Source organism: Neoarius graeffei, chromosome 11, assembly GCF_027579695.1.
Source record: "Neoarius graeffei isolate fNeoGra1 chromosome 11, fNeoGra1.pri, whole genome shotgun sequence".
Taxonomy (NCBI): domain Eukaryota; kingdom Metazoa; phylum Chordata; class Actinopteri; order Siluriformes; family Ariidae; genus Neoarius; species Neoarius graeffei.
In genome coordinates this window covers 61953834-61974145 of record NC_083579.1, presented here as the reverse complement: position 1 = coordinate 61974145, position 20312 = coordinate 61953834, and the positions used below count along the sequence as shown (strand labels likewise).

Sequence of the window (20312 nt, the reverse complement as noted above, 5' to 3'; positions counted from 1 at the left end):
TATGTGACCATTAACCCCCCTTTCCTCAACCTGTCAGTTGAGTCAGTCCACCTACGGTGAAATGTATCAATTTTTTTAAAACCGCGGTAGAAATGAAAAATGGACAGACATCAACTGAATGGTTGTGCGAAGAGAAAATTAAAAAAAGAGAAAGACTCCAGGCGTGTAGCTGCAATTAAAAATGTTCCAGTGTTAGATCATTTTTTTTTATAAAAACATAGACAACTGCTGTCACTACCAGCGCTGAAGCCGAAGCTAGTGAAATCAGCGATGCTAGTGAGGGAGATGGCCCTGCTAGCACTAGCCGGGGAGATGCTACAACCACCGCCAGTGTTAGCCGAGGGGTCGGCGACGACAAGGATCCCCTTGAGACATACAAATATATGCTGCTCATTTTTGAATAAGACATTTCAATATGCCTACATGCATATCGTTGGTTGTTTTCAGTGAATTTGATGGGCTGATGTAGCCTACTTAATAAATTTTCAATGAGGAAGAATGACCTTATGTGTACTATTGTTTATGTATATGCTATATTTTTGACAGCAAAGGGCAAGGTTTGTGAGTGTGTGCAGGAGGTTACTGAACGCGTGCGCGCAGTGTGTGTGTGGGGGGCACTTGAGGTATAGTGCCCAGGGGCACTGCATTGGCTTAATACGGCACTGGGGATAGGCTCCAGCTTGCCCGTAACCCTGCACAGGATAAGCAGTTACAGATAATGGATGGAAGGAAAGTTTCTGCTGGGTTGCACAAAAACTTAAGCAGACTGTCTCTTGCAGGGGAGGCAGAATAGAAATGGTAATATAGCTAGTGACCTCTAACTAACTAAAGCTGTATGTATATAAACATAAATGTTAAAATGAAGGGTTCAGATAAATAATACTTAGCTTAAATAACAGATTACACAAAGTACACATTAGGCCACGAAGGTGTTTCTAAATAATACAGTGGGATTTAGAGGTATATGAGTGTATAAAATGTAATGTATATTCCAGTAGTGATAGATAACAGAGATAGTCCAGGTATGCTAAACTTAACATACTCAAACGAATACAACATTTTAATGTAAAGTCGTTGAAGATATCATTGATATAAAATTTAATTGTACTGTCAGAAGTGGGATTCGAACCCACGCCTCCAGGGGAGACTGCGACCTGAACGCAGCGCCTTAGACCGCTCGGCCATCCTGACATACATGGAAATAAGAGTCTCCGGGTGCTATTATTATTACAACGATTAATTAATAGTGCGCATATATTAATACTGTTGTAAATCATGTAAAATAATATGTATAATGCAAATATCGTTGTTTATGAACTTGGCAGGTTTTAAATCACGAGACATTTATCATCTGCGTTTTTATAGTTAATCTTAATAACTATGAGTGGTGACAATTACGAGTGGGTATTTTTAGTTAGATGTTAGCTAGCTGGTTAACTTAGCTGCTTAGCAGGTGGTTATAGGATTGCCTGTAGGGCTAGGCTACGTATATGTCTCTTAGGCGTGTGCTTAACATTAAACGTAGTTAAATATAAATATCCCCTGAAAGCGAAATTCGTCTTCACAGATCGGCTGAGGTAAGTTAAGATATCTAGCTCATTCCACGTAAATAATTTAACTGCAAAGCAGCATAAAGCCGGTGAGTTAACCGGCTAGTCAAAGCAAAAACTGTCCAGCTAGCTGGCTAGCTAGCAGTGCAGTATTAACAATCCAGCCATATCAGTACTTAAAGATGGCTGGGAATATTACAAGAAGCGTAATGGGTTTGGGTGGAACATTGACAATACTGCAAACCAGTATGGTTTGAAGGAATTAACATACAGCCCTGCATTAGCTTTAAGTGGTGTCTCTCCATGGATTCTGCCTACCCCTGAGGTTAATATAGAACTGCTAGAGGTAAAGAAAGATTATCCAAATCAAAAGAGTTTTGCATTATTTTGCAAACAATACTTGACTTCTTCATTTTATGGATATCTCCAAATTTATACTGATGGATCAGAAGATGTATTAAGAGGTAAATGTAGCATTGGAATTTATATTCCAGAATTCAAAAAAAACATATGGCTATAGAGATCTTGCAGTCACGTGACCGGAAAGTACACAACCGCCATCGTGTCGGTCAAAAACACCGCTGAATACTGCTGCACTCGTGTACAGAATGGATCAATTTCAACCGACGGACTACACGGCTCATTTTTCTAATGAACAGATAACTAGATATATGTCTAAAATAAACGATCTACAGATTTGTGACCCTTATGGCTTACCGGACGGAGTTTTCACGACCGGATTTTGAACTGCCAGCGGAATACCCGGACGTGTATGATTACCTCATCAACTTTCCCTCGCTGTTCAGTGGTGAAGCACTGCGTGCTTATAAATCTCTGGACAGTTTTCTTTACAGAAATTCAGGATTTGTCAGCGACTCAGATGTGGCATCTTGTAAACAAGAAAATGATCCTCACTGGATGGGTAAGTCACTTAAGTATTGAGTATAGCACTGACCAGCCGATTATAGAATAAGGCAATTCCAAATCGTCCGTGTTGTTTACATGGATCTGGCGTTGGAGAGGTAGAGGCTTGGCAGTGGAGGTTTGAGTAGCTGTTTTCTGAGCTTAGTCAACAGGCCGGCTCTGCCTGTAGCCTCGCTTTTGCTTCGGCTCCCGGCGCCGCCTCCTTCGCTTTGCTTCCGATAACAATCCACGGAGACCCCGCTGGTCTCACAATCTGGTCTCGTCCGGAATGTTGTGCATGCGATGGAAATCGCTACAAACCGTCATTTTCTGCTGGAAACCAATGTCCAGTAAGTCCATACGGTTGTAGTGGATATTGAAGTCCGGTACAGACGAACAACACGCAAAAATACACACAAAAAACATAAAACCCGTGCACAGGTAGGGAGAGCTTGTAGCCGCAGCCGTTGTAGTAGAATTGTATATAGTAGGGTTTTCCAGAAGAAAAGGTAGAAGTAAAAGCAGACGTAGAAGTAGAAGGTGGAATATGGCGTTTGACCGACACGATGGCGTCTGTCACAATCTGGATCGGCTGTGACGTCACATGCAAGATCTCTATAGACTGAATAATTTCCTATCAGTTTACTCAATTGAAATGGCTGGAATTCTTTCTGCATTAAGATGGATTGAAGAAATCAAACCACTCAAGTCAGTAATATGTACAGATTCAATGTCAGTTTTACAAAGTTTTTTATCAGGTAACTCAACAAGGGAAGACTTAATAATTGAAGTTAAACATCTCTTAGCTCACGTAAGGAATATGGGACTTACTATTGAGTTTTGTTGGGTACCAGCCCATATAGGAATTAAAGGCAATGAAATGGCAGACCACATAGCCAAAGAATCCATTGATAAAGAACAGATAGACATTCATATTCCACTGGGAAAAGGAGAAGCTAAAGCCTTAATTAAAATAGAGAGTCTGAAAAGATGGCAAAAAGAATGGGAAACAGGACCCAAAGGTAGACAATACTTTAATATGCAGAGTCAGGTAGGGGGGAAAAGAATAACATCAATGGGATTTAACAGAAATGAGGAGGTAGTATATACAAGATTAAGACTGGGACACACCGGTCTTAACGCGACATTACAGATATTAGGTAAAAGTGATGGTCTTTGTCAAGGATGTAGAGTTAAGGAAGATGTTGAGCATGTTTTATTCCATTATAGTAAATACAGTTCTCAAAGACAGAAATGGTTGGAGCTTGAAGCAGGTTCAGACATTCACAACATACTAAAGGAAGAAGGAATACAGCGAAATAGAATTAAAGCACTAATCACTTATCTTAATGATACAGGTCTAATGAAAAGAATATAATTTTTTTTTTGGTAGCCTAGTAATCTGACATAGAATCTGTCCAGTCCCTTCACACACTCCTGTACAGTAGGTGGCGGTATACACAGATTGTGATAATCTGCCATTAAAAAGAAGAAGAAGGCTAGCTAGCAGTGAATATCTATTTATAATTAGCATTGTCAAGTGAATGTCCTCACAAATTGTATGGTTAAGGTCAATAATGTTAAAATATCTTTGGAGAATATGGTTTATCGAGCGACACAAGTAAGAAGCTGGTGCATTTACATCTACATTAGTAATAAACACTATGTTTAATTACAACGTAGCCCTATTTTTTCCCTCTCTACAACCCAGTTGAAGTAGGTCTGATTGAATGTTAGAGTGACTGAATGTTTCCAGATATGCTATAATTAAATCATAGCTTTGCCCAAATGTAGACATTAGTCTGCTTTAACCATGAAGGAATGGAAATCAATCAGAATAAAAGATGTTTTAAATATTACTGTACAGAGGTCAGCAGGGAGAAGAGAGGAACTGATTGATTGTAAGGGGAGTTGGATAGGGCCATAAGAGTCCTGGATTAGAAAGTTTGCATTTTCAAAAGATGGGCAGAGGATCCACTGGATCCGATCCAGAAATCAGAATCAAGTTTATTGCCGAGTACATTCCCACATACGAGGAATTCGCTTCGGTGATTGAACAGTTAAGATCGAAGAATTTAGAAAGAAAGAAAGCACAACTTTATTCATCACACACTTGTGAAATTTCCTCTTTGCATTTAACCCAGCTGAAGCAGTGAACACACACACATTCCCAGAGCAGTGGGCAGCCATGCTAAGAGCGCCCGGGGAGTAGTTGGGAGTTAGGTGCCTCGCTCAAAGGCACCTCAGCCCAAGGCCGTCCCATATTAACCTAACCGCATGTCTTTGAACTGTGGGGGAAACCGGAGCACCCAGAGGAAACCCACACAGACACATCATATCTTCTTATATGCGTACTCCACACAGAAAGGCCCTCGCCGGCCACTGGGTTCGAACCCAGAACCGTCTTGCTGTGAGGCGACTGTGCTGCCTACCATGTCTTTTAGCAAAGACAAAAGGATCTGAAATATACATATTTGAAAAGTGAACATATTTAAGGTGTACACAAGCATTGTTTTGAAGTCCAAGCTGTGTTCCAGAATATGCAAAAAGAGGTCACATGGTGAAGATGGCGGGCGGCACGGTGGCGTAGTGGTTAGCGCTGTCGCCTCACAGCAAGAAGCCCCTTGGCCGGTGAGGGCCTTTCTGTGCGGAGTTTGCATGTTCTCCCCGTGTCCGCGTGGGTTTCCTCCGAGTGCTCCGGTTTCCCCCACAGTCCAAAGACATGCAGGTTAGGCTAACTGGTGACTCTAAATTGACCGTAGGTGTGAATGAGAGTGTGAATGGTTGTCTGTGTCTATGTGTCAGCCCTGTGATGACCTGGCGTCTTGTCCAAGGTGTACCCTGCCTTTCGTCCGTAGTCAGCTGGGATAGGCTCCAGCTTGCCTGCGACCCTGTAGAACAGGATAAAGCAGTTAGAGATAATGAGATGATGAAGATGAGGAAAAGTCATGACATGAATGTGTGAGAAGAGGAGAATATGTGCAGTGGGTTAAATAAATAGCCAAGCTGTGTAGTGTGTGCTGGAATGTGCAGTAAAAGTTCACAGAATGAAGATGTATGACATGACCTTGAAATGTGCAAAATTGCAGTTCAGAGACGAAGTGCATTAATGTTGCAGGTTGAAAGTGTGAGGTTCGAGTCAGTGAGGGTCTCTGACCTTATTGATGAGGTCAGCTGCAGTGGGGAAAAATCTGGCCTTATGGTTCTGGACTTAAACTCCTACCAGAGGGGAGTGATTTTGAAAAGTTTGTGTCTGGGGTGAGAGGGGTCGGCCACAATCCTGCTCTCCTCAAGGTTCTGGACTCATACAGGTCCTGAAGAGATGGAAGGTTTCAGCCAATCGTCTTCTCAACAGAGCAATGATGCGCTGCAGTCTGCCTTTGTCCCTGGCAGTGGCAACAGCGTACCAGACGGTGATGGAGGAGGTGAGGATGGACTCGATAATGGTGGTGTAAAAGTGCACCATCATTGTCTTTGGCAGATCAAACTTCTTCAACTGCCGCAGGAAGTACATCTTCTGCTGTGCTTTCTTGGTGAGAGAGCAGGTATTCGTCTCCCACTTAAGGTCCTGAGTGATTGTAGTGCCCAGGAAGCGAAAATACTCCACAGAGGTTACTGGGGAGTTAAACGGGGTTATGGGGGAGGGTGTGCTAGAGCTGTTCCTGAAGTCTACAATCATCTCCACTGTCTTTAGCGCATTAAGCTCTAAGTTGTTCTGCCTGCACCAAGACACCAGATGGTCAGTCTCCCACCCAGGGCCGTCTCAGGGGGGGTGCGAGGCCCTGTGCGAACTTGAAATGCGAGGCCCTAATCTTTGACATGGATGCGTAATTGCGCATGAATAACAGTCGCACGGATGCAACTATTCTAGTTCTATTGCAAACTCTGATCGATTGTAATAGAAAAAAAAACAGAATTGATCGTGTGGTCCAGCTCAACTGAATCGGGCACAAGCCTCATTATAAAATATTTCTCAACCACAGCTAGCCTACTTATTATCCTCCTTCCTCACCTTGGACTTCACCGTCATCCTCAGTGTGCGTGTTCCCGTCCTGCTGTTGTAGAAACCCGCTCGGCTCTGCCACAGTGTCGGTGTGCGTGATGGAGATGCTAGTTGCTGCCACAGGCAGTACTGATACTGGCAGTACTGCCACTGGCAGTACTGATAAATTTATCCAGCGATCCCTGCAGTAACTTGTGAAATTCCTCCTTCTTTTTAAATTTTTTCCTCTTCTCAGCACCTGATTCGTGCTTGCGAAATCGGTCGCGTTCTCTTGCCGTCGACATGTTTACTTTCCCCCGCTTTAACTTTCCTCCTCTCCCGTCTTCAGTGAGGACGCATTACGTAATGACAATGAAAAACTCGCTTTGTTTGGATTTGTTTTTTATTTGTTTGTTTGTTTGTTTGTTTTTATGTGACATCTCATTGATACAAAATCATACATAACTAATGTATTTATTTAAAAAAATAATAATAATTTTAAAAAAAACACAGCAAGATTTAAGGCGCGAGGCCCCCTAGTGGCGCGAGGCCCTGTGCAGTTGCACAGTTCGCATAGCCTATGGGACGGCTCTGCTCCCACCTGTAGGCAGACTCATTCTCATCAGAGATGAGTCCAATGAGGGTGGTGTCATTTGTGAACTTTAGGAGCTTGACAAACTGATGACTGGAAGTGCAGCTGTTGGTGTACAGGGAGAACAGTAGAGGAGAAAGGATGCAGCCTTGGTGGGGATCTGGTGCTGATGGTTCGGGAGTCAGAGACATGTTTCCCCAGCTTCACATGCTGCTTCCTTTTAGACAGGAAGTCAGTGATCCACCTGCAGGTGGAGTCAGGCATGCTCAGCTGGGAAAGCTTGTCCTGCAGAAGAGCCAGGATAATGGTGTTGAAGGCAGAACTGAAATCCACAAACAGGATCAGCATAGGTTCCTGGGGAGTCCAGGTGCTGGAGGATGAAATGAAGATCCATGTTGACAGCACTGTCTGCAGATCTATCGGGTCTGTAGGCAAACTGCATGGGGTCCAGGACCTGGTCAGTGATGACTTTAAGGTGGTAAAGCACAAGGTGCTCAAAGGATTTCATAACCACAGAAGTCAGGGTGATGGGGTCTGTAGTTGGAGACAGGGATAATGGTGGAGGCCTTGTGTGATGGAGTAGCCCATCACGAGATGCGACACACACACACACACACACAGCTGAAGTGAACCTGTTCTCACAATAACCGTTCATCCCGTTTCAATTGTACTGGTCAGTTAGTCATTTTAGGTCGCCAAGGGTGCACACTTGCCTTCCTAAATAACCACTTTACTTGCCATAAAATCCTCTTTGGGTTTTACTCACCAATTCACTCTATAATTCATCTGCTATCCGTACTGTATTTATTTAAACAGAGTAAACGTCATCATGTTTAAAAAGCCTCATTGGCTGGGCGCTCGTGGGTGACGTCAGTATAATTTTGTAGGGGTTTTTTTTAATTATTATTTTGCTTACCAGCTTTATTGGTCGGAGTAATATTGGGATCTGAATTATGTGGGGGGGGGTTGTTTGTTTTTTTGTTTTTTCATATTTTGTTTATTAGAATTAGGCATGCCTGGATTAAATTATTATGGATTACGCTGGTTTTCATGGGTATAGGAGGAGCCTGGGGCCTATAAAAGGGAGGCTACCTCCAAATTAGAGAGTAGTTGCTGGAGTTACACAGGAGGTAACATCTCTGGAAAGACTTTGCCAGTAAATGAAGTACTGTGTACAAATATTTTTCCCCCCTCCCCTCTTTTATGGACTTTTGCATTTTTCTTGTATATATTTATAAATATTTTTTTCACTTATTTCTGGTGGCACTTGGGAAACAAGCACAATAAACACCACCAAAACTAGAATTATGACTATGCCATTGGTTTTTGGAAAGGAGAAATCGAACCTCATGACACCTTGAAGCAGGCTGGCACATGGCATGCCTCCAGTGAGGTGTTGAAGATGTCTATGAACACCAGGGACAGCTGATCAGCACAGTGCTTCAGGGTAAATGTGAGACAGAGTTGGGACCTGCTACTTTGCAGGGGTTCAGCTTCTTAAAGCGCTTGTTGAGGTCCCTCTCCAGAATGGAGAGAGTTGAGTCTGTGGTGGTGAGTGAATGGGCCTCCAGGGTGAGAGGTTGTCGAGAGGCCCCGGCAGCAGTACAGGTAGGGGTGGTGGGCTGGAGCTGGAGTGTGGAGTCACGGGGGAAATCTGTAGTAGAGGTCGACCGATATGGGTTTTTCTAAAGCCGATACCGATATTTAGAGGTCAGAGTCAGCCGATGGCCGATATGAGCTGCCGATTTTTTTGGGCCGATTTTTAGGGCCGATATGCTATCGTATTGTCCTTAATTGGCATGCTAAAATATCATACTAATAAGAGGACACACAACACTGGGTGTGATGTGATCCAGGTCTGAATGAGATGAATTATGGGATGGATGCAAGAGTCCATGTTACTATGTAGGAGAAAAGCAATAGCTTTGTGATCCCTGTGGTGCAATTTTAAGAAATATAGTCTACATACAGGAGGAGGAGGAAGAAAAGTAGTGCAGGGTAATAGTAATGCCAGGGGAATCATTTTCTCATCATCAATCAAGGTTCATGGCGAGCACATGCTTGAGCCAGATGTCCTCGCGAGCTGTCTCAAAAACTACATTACCTCCGTTATTTCAGAAGGAAATCCCGAATTGTGTCTGAGACACGCCAGGATTCCTCCTGACCCCCGCACTGCAGTCTCTGCTTATGTAAAATAAAAACAAACCCACCCTGGATCACTATACATACATACATACATACAGTCTGCTGAGCGCATGCGCGTGTGCACTCTCGCTCACTCACTCATTCTCGCAGCGCGTGCATTCCCTCGCAACAACACCACACCGTGCTCGCGCTCTCTCCCCCTCAGGCAGCCCGCATATTAAAAATGGCGGTTTGTACAGTACAATATCCAGACCTTCGCGCCGCCAGAAACACTCTTGTTAAGAACGCGGTTTGTGTGGAAATTACAGCTCTGAATCCGCTTCCGTGTCCTTACGGTTCGTTCAAAATAAATAACAGGCGCCTCAGGCTCTCAGACACAAACGAATTTCGTCAACTAGGACATTGAAATGTAAGAATTGAAGCCAGGCTATCTCTGCTGACTCCTGAAACGTTTGTTGGCTTGGGTCTTTTGCACGCCGCGTTCTACGTAGCTGTCGTGCCTGACTTTAAATCGGCGCGACCAAATAAGAAAATCGGCTGATGCTGATTCATTAAAAAAATGGCAAAAATCGGCCGATTAAATCGGCCGGCCGATAGATCGGTCGACCTCTAATCTGTAGAATGGCACTGTTTCTGTTTATATATGACTGACAGCAGGGTATCAATAACGTGAGAGACTAGCCAAGCCATAGGCTTTTAAGTCACAAGTGCAGTAAATAGTTGGTATCACTCAGATGAGAAAATGTGCATTGTAGTTAAGTGATTTAGGGCCCAAAATGCAGTATGTAATGTATGCATATTTTGAATCTTCAGATACACACAAACTTGTGAATGTAAACATAAAACACTTGACATACATTCATCAGGTCTTACTGATGTGGCTTTAATTTACTTTCTGCTCTATTAAAAATAATGGACATAAATGTTACTTGGTTAAAACTCCTCTATTCCAGGACCCTTCTGGCCCCTCCACCTCTTAACCCTCAATCAGTTCGTCTCTCCTCCACTTTGTGAAGTTCTGCTTGCTCATTCTGAATAAGCAAGTTAGTTAGGCCTAGTCAGGTTAAGTCAATGAGGTGCTTCACATTTGAAAATAGAAATGACAGCATGATGGTTAAAAAAAAACATTGAGTCTGCTTTGGGGCTCCATGCTGACTTTGCAAAAGTACAACATTCAAAATTAATTACTGCCTACTTGAGATGTAATGTTCAAGTCACAAAATATCATGGTGATTTTATTACCATATTAATCTGGGTTTACAGGTCAGCGGTGGACTGTTGAGAACGATGGCAGCCACTCCACCTCCCAATTTTTCTTGGGTTGAACAATGTAAATTAGCTGGCCTGGGGATGCCAAGGATGACAGCCCATTATCAATTTCTACTAAATAATGGAATCAAACACTTAATCACTTTGTCTGAAAGAAAGCCCCCTTACCATGACACTTGTCCAGAGTTGATTTTACATCACATTAGAATACACGACTTCTGTGCTCCAACTTTTGATCAGATCAAGCGCTTCTTGTCCATAGTGGAGGAGGCCAATTCAAAAGGAGAGGTAAAAATTTTTTTTTTTTAAATCTCAATCTAATCTGCAACCCCAAATCAGAAAAAGTTGGGATGGTATGTTGAAATTAAAACTGAAAGCAATTATTTTTAAATCATATTTGATCTGCATTGCACTCAAAACAATACAACTGCACATTATTTGATGTTTTTACCTCATGAACTTTGTTTCTTCAAAATAAACACACCAATTTTGATTCTTGCAATACATTTCAAAAGAAAGTTGCGATGGTAAAGCATTTACCAATTTTAGAATGTTGCCATTTCTTTGCACAACATTTAAAAGATGTTTAGGGCCTGAAGAGACCACGTGATGAAGTGTTTCAGGTGATATTTTGTCCTATTCTTCCTGCAATCAGGTCTTAAGGTGTGTAACAGTACAGGGTGGTTGTCATATTTTTTTGTTTCAAAATTCGCCGCACGTTTTCTATTGCGGACAGAGGGGACAAGCACCCTCATCTTCCGCAGCCGTGCCTATGTAATTGTGTGTAGAATCTGGTTTTACATTGATTTGTTGCAATATCCTTGGAAAAGATATCGTCTTGAAGGCAGCATATGTTGCTCCAAAATCTCAATGTAGTTTTCTACATTAATGCTGCCATCACAGAAGTGTAATTTACAATTGCCAAGGGCACTGACACAACCCCATACCATGACAGACCCTGGTTTTTGGACCTGTTCCTGGAAACAGTCTGGACGGTCCTTTTCATACAGTGGGGCAAAAAAGTATTTAGTCAGCCACCAATTGTGCAAGTTCTCCCACTTAAAAAGATGAGAGAGGCCTGTAATTTTCATCATAGGTACACTTCAACTATGAGAGACAGAATGGGGGGAAAGAATCCAGGAAATCACATTGTAGGATTTTTAATGAATTAATTGGTAAATTCCTCGGTAAAATAAGTATTTGGTCACCTACAAACGAGCAAGATTTCTGGCTCTCACAGACCTGTAACTTCTTCTTTAAGAGGCTCCTCTGTCCTCCACTCGTTACCTGTATTAATGGCACCTGTTTGAACTCGTTATCAGTATAAAAGACACCTGTCCACAACCTCAAACCGTCACACTCCAAACTCCACTATGGCCAAGACCAAAGAGTTGTCAAAGGACACCAGAAACAAAATTGTAGACCTGCACCAGGCTGGGAAGACTGAATCTGCAATAGGTAAGCAGCTTGGTGTGAAGAAATCAACTGTGGGAGCAATTATTAGAAAATGGAAGACATACAAGACCACTGATAATCTCCCTCGATCTGGGGCTCCAAGCAAGATCTCACCCCGTGGGGTCAAAATGATCACAAGAACGGTGAGCAAAAATCCCAGAACCACACGGGGGGACCTAGTGAATGACCTGCAGAGAGCTGGGACCAAAGTAACAAAGGCTACCATCAGTAACACACTACGCCGCCATGGACTCAAATCCTGCATTGCCAGACGTGTCCCCCTGCTTAAGCCAGTACATGTCTAGGCCCGTCTGAAGTTTTCTAGAGAGCATTTGGATGATCCAGAAGAGGATTGGGAGAATGTCATATGGTCAGATGAAACCAAAATAGAACTCTTTGGTAAAAACTCAGCTTGTCGTGTTTGGAGGAGAAAGAATGCTGAGTTGCATCCAAAGAACACCATACCTACTGTGAAGCATGGGGGTGGAAACATCATGCTTTGGGGCTGTTTTTCTGCAAAGGGACCAGGACAACTGATCCGTGTAAAGGAAAGCATGAATAGGGCCATGTATCGTGAGATTTTGAGTGAAAACCTCCTTCCATCAGCAAGGGCATTGAAGATGAAACGTGGCTGGGTCTTTCAGCATGACAATGATCCCAAACACACTGCCCGGGCAACAAAAGAGTGGCTTTGTAAGAAGCATTTCAAGGTCCTGGAGTGGCCTAGCCAGTCTCCAGATCTCAACCCCATAGAAAATCTTTGGAGGGAGTTGAAAGTCCGTGTTGCCCAGTGACAGCCCCAAAACATCACTGCTCTAGAGGAGATCTGCATGGAGGAATGGGCCAAAATACCAGCAAGTGTGTGTGAAAACCTTGTAAAGACTTACAGAAAATGTTTGACCTCTGTCATTGCCAACAAAGGGTATATAACAAAGTATTGAGATGAACTTTTGTTATTGACCAAATACTTATTTTCCATCATAATTAGCAAATAAATTCTTTAAAAATCCTGCAATGTGATTTCCTGGATTCTTTCCCCCCATTCTGTCTCTCATAGTTGAGGTATACCTGATGAAAATTACAGGCCTCTCTCATCTTTTTAAGTGGGAGAACTTGCACAATTGGTGACTGACTAAATACTTTTTTTTGCCCCACTGTATTTGGTCTGGAACACATGGTGTCCATTATTTAGAAAAAAAAAAACAAGACCTGGAATACTGATGCATCTGACCACAATACAGGTCCATCCTAGATGCCTCTGAGGCCAGAGAAGTCATTGGCGCTTCTGGACACATCAGGCTTCCTTTTTGCACAGTAAAGTTTTAACTGGCATTTGTGGATGTAACTCCATATTGTAGTGCTTGGCAAAGGTTTGCCAAAATAATCCTGAGCCCATATGGCTATATCAGCCATAGGTAAATGACTATTTTTGATGCAGTGCCATCTGAGGGATCGGAGATCACGGGTGTTCAGCTTAGGCTTGTGCCCTTGCCCTTTATGCACTGAAATCCCTCTAGAATCCTTGAATCATCTCATTATCTCTAGCCGCTTTATCCTTCTACAGGGTTGCAGGCAAGCTGGAGCCTATCCCAGCTGACTACGGATGAAAGGCAGGGTACACCCTGGACAAGTTGCCAGGTCATCACAGGGCTGACACATAGACACAGACAACCATTCACACTCACATTCACACCTACGGTCAATTTAGAGTCACCAGTTAACCTAACCTGCATGTCTTTGGACTATGGGGGGAAACTGGAGCACCTGGAGGAAACCCACGCGGACACGGGGAGAACATGCAAACTCCACACAGAAAGGCCCTCGCCGGCCACGGGGCTCAAACCCGGACCTTCTTGCTGTGAGGCAACAGCGCTAACCACTACACCACCGTGCCGCCCATCCTTGAATCATTTAATGATATTATGCACCGTAGAGGGTGAAATATACAAATCCATTTGTATCTTTCTTTGAGGACTATTTAAAATATTTCAGGAATTTTCTCAGGCATTTGTTGACAAACTGGAGATCCTTGGCCCATGTTTGCTCCTAAAAGACTAGGCCTTTCCTGGGTTCCTTTTGACATCATCTTTTTCACATCACATCATTATTTAATTGTTTTACCTCATTACTAGCCCTAAATTGCACCGTCCCAACTTTTTTGGAACGTGTTGCAAGCCTGAAACACAGGAATGGATGTATATTAACAAATGAAATGAAATTGACCAGACAAAACATGAAATATCTTGGGTTCATACTGTCTGCAATGAAATACAAGTTAAATTAAATGTAGAAATCACTGCTTTCTTTTTTTATTTGCATTTTCCACAACATCCCAACTTTTTCTGATATGGGTTTTTATAATTAAAAACATTTCTAGTGTTGTTCTGATATTGATGTTTTCTAACTTGGATCTTGTTTATGTTAGGGGGTTGCAGTGCACTGTTTGCATGGCTTTGGAAGAACTGGAACTATGCTGGCCTGCTACTTGGTGAAGAGCAGAAAAATCAGTGGGATTGATGCCATTAATGAAATTAGAAAGATACGCCGTGGTTCTATTGAAACGCGAGAACAGGAGCAAATGGTAGTGCAGTTCTACCAGCAAAATAAATGTTGATGTATATGAAGTAATATAAAATGTAATTATTTGAAGGAACTGTGCTGCTCATAAAATTGTATTTTATCTTCACAGTAACTGAGTCAATAAACTATATAAAAGTGCTGTGTAAAATAGTTAGCCCTGTGATAGATTGATGACCTCCCCAGGGTGTACCCCCCCTTTGCCTGAAGTCAGCTGGGATTGGCTCCAGCTTCCCCGCAGCCCTGAAGGATAAGCGGTTCGGTGATGGATGGATGGATGGATGGATGGATGTAAAATACTTTTTAGTTTTGTGTACATTTCAGATAGAACTTAGCATTTTTAAAAGCAAACAAAACCCAAAAAACCTCCTTTGTACTTACCGATAATATCCATACAAGACATGTTCCATTTTCCATTTGTTCACATTTGTGCCTGTATACTGTGTACAGATTGTTTGTTTGTTTGTTTGTTTGTTTTTCTTTTAAAATAAAACTTCCCTGGGCGCTGCCATCTTACTCTCACTAAGGTTCAAATGTCACGCCAGTGGCGGCTCCTGAATTTTTTTTCGGGGGGGGGGCAATTTTCCCCCGTTATGTCTACACGGACCGTAAATGTCCACAGAACTGAAGTAAATTGACCTAGGTAGCAAATCAATTGGCCGAACTTGTTTTTGCCTGGTAAATTCAGATATCAATATAGACAATCTCTTCTCTCCACTAGGTGGCAACACTGAACAAGTTAAAGGTGGCAAACTAAGGTAGCCTAGTAAACTAGACCCACCCGCCTAGCGGCCAAAAATATTTTTGCCTACGAGTGGCAAATATTCACATTTAGTCTGGCTTGCCAGGCTAAAACTAAGGAAGATTCATTGTGAAGCCTTCAAAGCAAAACATTTGGCATCACAATCAATTAATATTACATTACTCATTTTCTCATATTATTCCAGTATTCTATAATAAGTAGACACAAATTCTTAATTATAAACATATTCTAATTTCTTCATTCTAAAGAATGCAATTAAAGTGGCAGGATATAAATCCAAAACAAGTGTTTATTTAAGTTTTGAAAAAGATGAAGAAAAGCATAACCATCAAACAAACGTGCAGCTTAATTGTGTTTTTTTTTTTTTATATGGAATTGCACCATTTTAACAACAAATAATTCTAAATAAATTCTGCAGTTTTTTTTCCCAAGAATTCCTCCAGAAAGCCATGCCTTAAAAGGAAATTTAAAGTATTACAAGCATGTCAATGAACACAAAAGGCTTTAGTTATTTAGCTATATACACACAAGGTTTTGTAGTCAGTGCAACTTGGCTTAACAAGTTGGAAAAAAGGTAAGGTGCTGCTGGCTCCAATAAACACATATACTGTACAATATATAAAAACTGAAAATATGCTTAATTTACACCAAGTCAGAGAGAACTTGAGGCTACTGAAATATTCCAAGCATGGCAATGTTAAACTGCCATTGGTAACACACACACACACAAAAACAACTTTTGCCTAGTAAATTCAAATATCAGATATCACTGTACCGTCTGCTGTGCTACTTCCAGGGTGGAAGAGAACGCAAGGGTAGCAAAAAAGAGCACTGACTACATCACAGCCAGCTAGCCAAGTTTTCCGGTGGTACCAGTTCTTGTTAAAACCTCTTGAGTAGGTCTTCTCCCCCTTCGTAGACACTTGCTTGATGTTTAAATTCGGTCTAGGAGGTCCTCGCTGTTTGATTACCGTTTTCTCCTCATTGGTGCGACGACTAAAGGGAACTTCTTTCAGAGACGCTATCGTATTGTCGCACTCAACACTCGCCGCCATCTCCTTCATAGAATGTTCACACATTTCCCGCGCAAGTTGCGTTTTCCAGCCCAAAATTATGTTCAAAGCCCACCAAAATGCACTTAAAAGCGCCCAATCTGGCAACACTTGCACGGCGCAACAGGCGTATGACGTAAGCACGCTGCTTGTGCGAGCACATAAAACCTAATAGAAAATGCATTGGGAGCAGGATTTTCGAAAAAAATGTACGTACCATTAGTGTCAATGGGAGATTTTGGGGCAAATCTGAACCTGACAGAAATCGCCCCAAAAGGGCATGGCTACACCAGGCGCGACCTTAGCCTGATTGGACAATGACATTACTGTTGCCGTGGTAGTAGGAGTAGATAAAAAAAAAATCTCCCTCCCTCTTTGGGAGTGCGTCGCCCAAATCGCCCCTATTAACGAGCCGCCAGTGGGTCACGCTCTGAATGCAAATTGCTTGAGAGAATCCAAGATTGTGACGTCACTTACATGCTACATAATTTATCGAGGCTGAGATCTAGTGGATACATCGCTTCTAAATTGTTGTAAACAACCCTGAAGGTGCCCAAGTGTCAAGCGTTTGGCTGTAAAAATAATCCTGATCATTGAAGCAGTGAAAACACACACACACAGAGTGAGCACACACATACCCAGCCAGGTGGCTGTATGCTGCCTACAAACACTCCATTATCAGCTACTCGCATGTTTTTTTTTTTTAAATGAAATTGTATTTTTACGTGACATGATTTTGTTTGTCTTTACTCACTGAGAAAAGCAATCTTTTTAGACTGCAAGAATCGTGTTGCTATGAGAACCGATATTGTTTACTAGTATCTGTGTCAGTATTGCGTATGCATTCTTAAACATGGGGGATACATCAGTCTACTTGCTGTGATCAGCAAACAGCGGTTAATTTTTGGATTTTGTTTGGTTTTCAAGGTTTTGCTGAAATTAATGAGATATCCAAAAGTTACCATTATGATTAACGGACACCTGCAGTAGGCACAATTCTATACTTTCACGTTTGTAATGTTAATAAACAGTGTTACAGCATCATTAAAATGTAAATTAAAAATGTATGGTGTATGACACATTGGTTGAAAAGACACAAATCAAATGCTTGATCCCACTGACAGTAGAGTTATAACTTCATTATAAAACCTACAGATTTTACACACAATTGACAAGTTCTGTTATTTACTGTTGATAATTATTCTTTTTTAAAAATGTAATTTTAAGGCATTATACAGGTTATTAGGGCTGTCACGATTACCGGTGTACACGGTTACCGCGCTAAAATATTTTGACGGTGACCATAACCTTCTGAGTGTCAAAACCGCGATAGCTTCCATTTTCGCGAGACTTTGAACTTTCGTGCGAGTTTTCCCGCCGACGCCACTCAAGTTCACTCACTCACTGTCCGAAGTTCAAGCATGGCGGAAGGAGGAGACTGTGGTGGTCATCAAGATGAAGACATCTATCCGCCTTCCAAGCGGATAAAATCGGAAGTGTGGAAATATTTTGGATATTTCAAAAATTCGGAGGGACAACTTGTTGATGACGGTGCTCCTGCATGTAGAGTGTGCAGAAAAAAGGTGTCAGTGAAAGGCAGCAATACATCAAATCTAATGACTCATCTGCGAGACCATCATCAGCATCTGTACAGCAAGTGCAAGGTAGGTTAACGTGTATGTTTTAGCTGAAATGCGCAAAGTAACTTTTGACGAGGGAAGATGAAACAATTATTTCCGACTGTCAATAATGTTAGACCTTGATGATAATCTTTATTGTTGAAAGACGGCCACTGCTAGCAGTTTTAAAATGCATCTAGCACTAGCTGTGGTTAGCGCTATTCTGAGGTAAACATCACCATTCTAAGCTAAGTTACACAGCTAAACTTTCATTCGCCACAAGACGGTGAAAATGGATCAGTGAAACACGAAGTAACGTATGACTTCGGGTCGAGGGAAAATACAACAGTTGTATCCGACTGTCAATAATGTTAAACTTTGATAATGATCTTTATTGCGAAGTGCGCCCACTGCTAGCATTTTAAAATGTGTCTAGCTGTGGTGTTTTGCGCTATCCGGAGGTAAACACCATTCTAACCTTTACCATGATGTTGAAAACGGCAGTTTTCATTAGAATTTATTTATATATATATATATATATATATATATATATATATATATATATATATTTTTTTTTTTTTTTTTACATTATATAATAAACACTGCACTTTTTAACCCATTGCTGCATGCTCCCTATTTCCACATACTGTACTTGCATCTCCAGGTCAGGATCCACTTGTCCACAGTCCAAACTTGAAAACCTGAACCACGCCCACTCAACCTGAGCCACGCCCACTCAAATAACGGTGATAATACCGTACACCACGATAATTTTGGTCACAATAACCGTCATGTTAAATTTTCATACCGTGACACCCCTACAGGTTATAGATCATCCGCTAAATCAAACTTAGAACAGAGAAAACGAACGGTGAACAAAAGAAAGTGCTACCATTCTCCAACATTAATGTGATAGCGGAGCTCCATACACAGAGTGCAGCTCCATACTTAAGAGAATATGGTAATGCAGCGACCTGATTTTGATGGCTTTTATGACTGAACGATGTACGTGTACCACCACAGGTTACCCGATTGTAAGTGCAAGGTAATGTACGTATCACATAAACACTTGACCATCGGACAATTAAATTTGTATCTTTATTTACATGAGATAAATGGGTTATTATCCAGCACTTATTTTTTAATTTACTTTTGAAAAAGTAGCGTGTGATTTATTTACTAATCCATTTTACACTCATCGGGAGTGCCACTTTTCAGCAATGCCTAATATATATATATATATATATATATATATATATATATATATATATATAAGAAGGCCTCTGAAGCTTCCATGCAAAGACCTTTAAAGGGCCAGGTGCTCAGACACATACTGTATATTAATAGATGTAATTCTCTAGTTTGAGGTCAAGCAAGCATATTTTACAACATCCATTACTTTCCAAACAGTCAATCTTATGTATCTTTATATTTATATCCACATTCACTGGATATGAGCAATTGCGCGCTCTGATTGGCTACTCTACTACTAGGCTATCAGCTCATATACCATGAGTAGAGAAAAGCAGAATGGCAGAGCGCGTTACTGAACCAACCGAGGATGAAATAAAAACTCTACTCAAAAACAAAACCCCAAAAAATACAGAAAAAAGCAACAAAATGTGGGATAAAAGAATTTGATGGTAAGAATGTATATTTTTTATTTTTCAAGAATCATTATTATAGCATTTTTCACAAACTGCTATTGTCATTTCGCTGGTTTGTTTACATTCTAAGCAGAATTTTGTCTGACATTTTGTATAAAGTTTCATCTCATCTCATCTCATTATCTCTAGCCGCTTTATCCTGTTCTACAGGGTCGCAGGCAAGCTGGAACCTATCCCAGCTGACTACGGGCGAAAGGCGGGGTACACCCTGGACAAGTCGCCAGGTCATCACAGGGCTGTATAAAGTTTTTATTTGTCAAATTTTCAAACAATAAAAATGCTCTGTTTCTCAAAATCCAGTGAATGTGGATAGAAACAGTTATTCCACTCAAATCTCGTTGTACATGGCTTACAGCCAACTCGGCGCTACATGCCTCATCATCAATCAGCTCGTGTACATCTCGATTTCATGGAATAGCTGTTAGATAGATAGATATCACATACTGATATACTGATGATCACATACTACTGTGATGTGAAAAAAGTGATCATCTGCTATTGAGGGTGTGCTGTACTTACTGTATACCCCAAGTTGAAGTTGAGCAATATTCCTTTGAATTTGAGTCATTTTTGGTCTTACAATGAACAACATGAGAAGATATTTCACAGACTTTTGAAGGTTGAATTGCATGTTAAAAGTGAACAGGATTATAATAATATCTCATCTCATTATCTCTAGCTGCTTTATCCTGTTCTACACGGTCGCAGGCAAGCTGGAGCCTATCCCAGCTGACTACA

At 41.5% G+C, this 20312-nt stretch overlaps 1 protein-coding gene and 1 non-coding gene across 3 annotated transcripts; one reads left to right on the top strand and one right to left on the bottom strand.

Annotated features, from left to right (window-relative positions):
• Positions 1–1108: 1108 nt before the first annotated feature.
• trnal-cag (transfer RNA leucine (anticodon CAG)) lies at positions 1109–1191 on the bottom strand. The gene has a single exon. It is a non-coding gene; the product is annotated as a tRNA-Leu (tRNA).
• A 140-nt stretch (positions 1192–1331) lies between these two features.
• On the top strand, positions 1332–15456 carry dusp23b (dual specificity phosphatase 23b). Of its 2 annotated transcripts, XR_009655657.1 has the most exons (4): positions 1332–1577; positions 10436–10729; positions 14322–15231; positions 15334–15455. XR_009655657.1 is itself a non-coding variant. In XM_060934526.1 (3 exons), exons 2-3 carry the CDS (start codon positions 10460–10462, stop codon positions 14508–14510), a joined length of 459 nt encoding a protein of 152 aa, XP_060790509.1. In that variant the 5' UTR covers positions 1332–1577; positions 10436–10459; the 3' UTR covers positions 14511–15456. The 2 variants fall into 2 exon arrangements, 1 of the variants encoding a protein (XP_060790509.1); XM_060934526.1 differs by having other exon boundaries at positions 14322–15456.
• The last annotated feature ends 4856 nt before the right edge of the window (positions 15457–20312 follow it).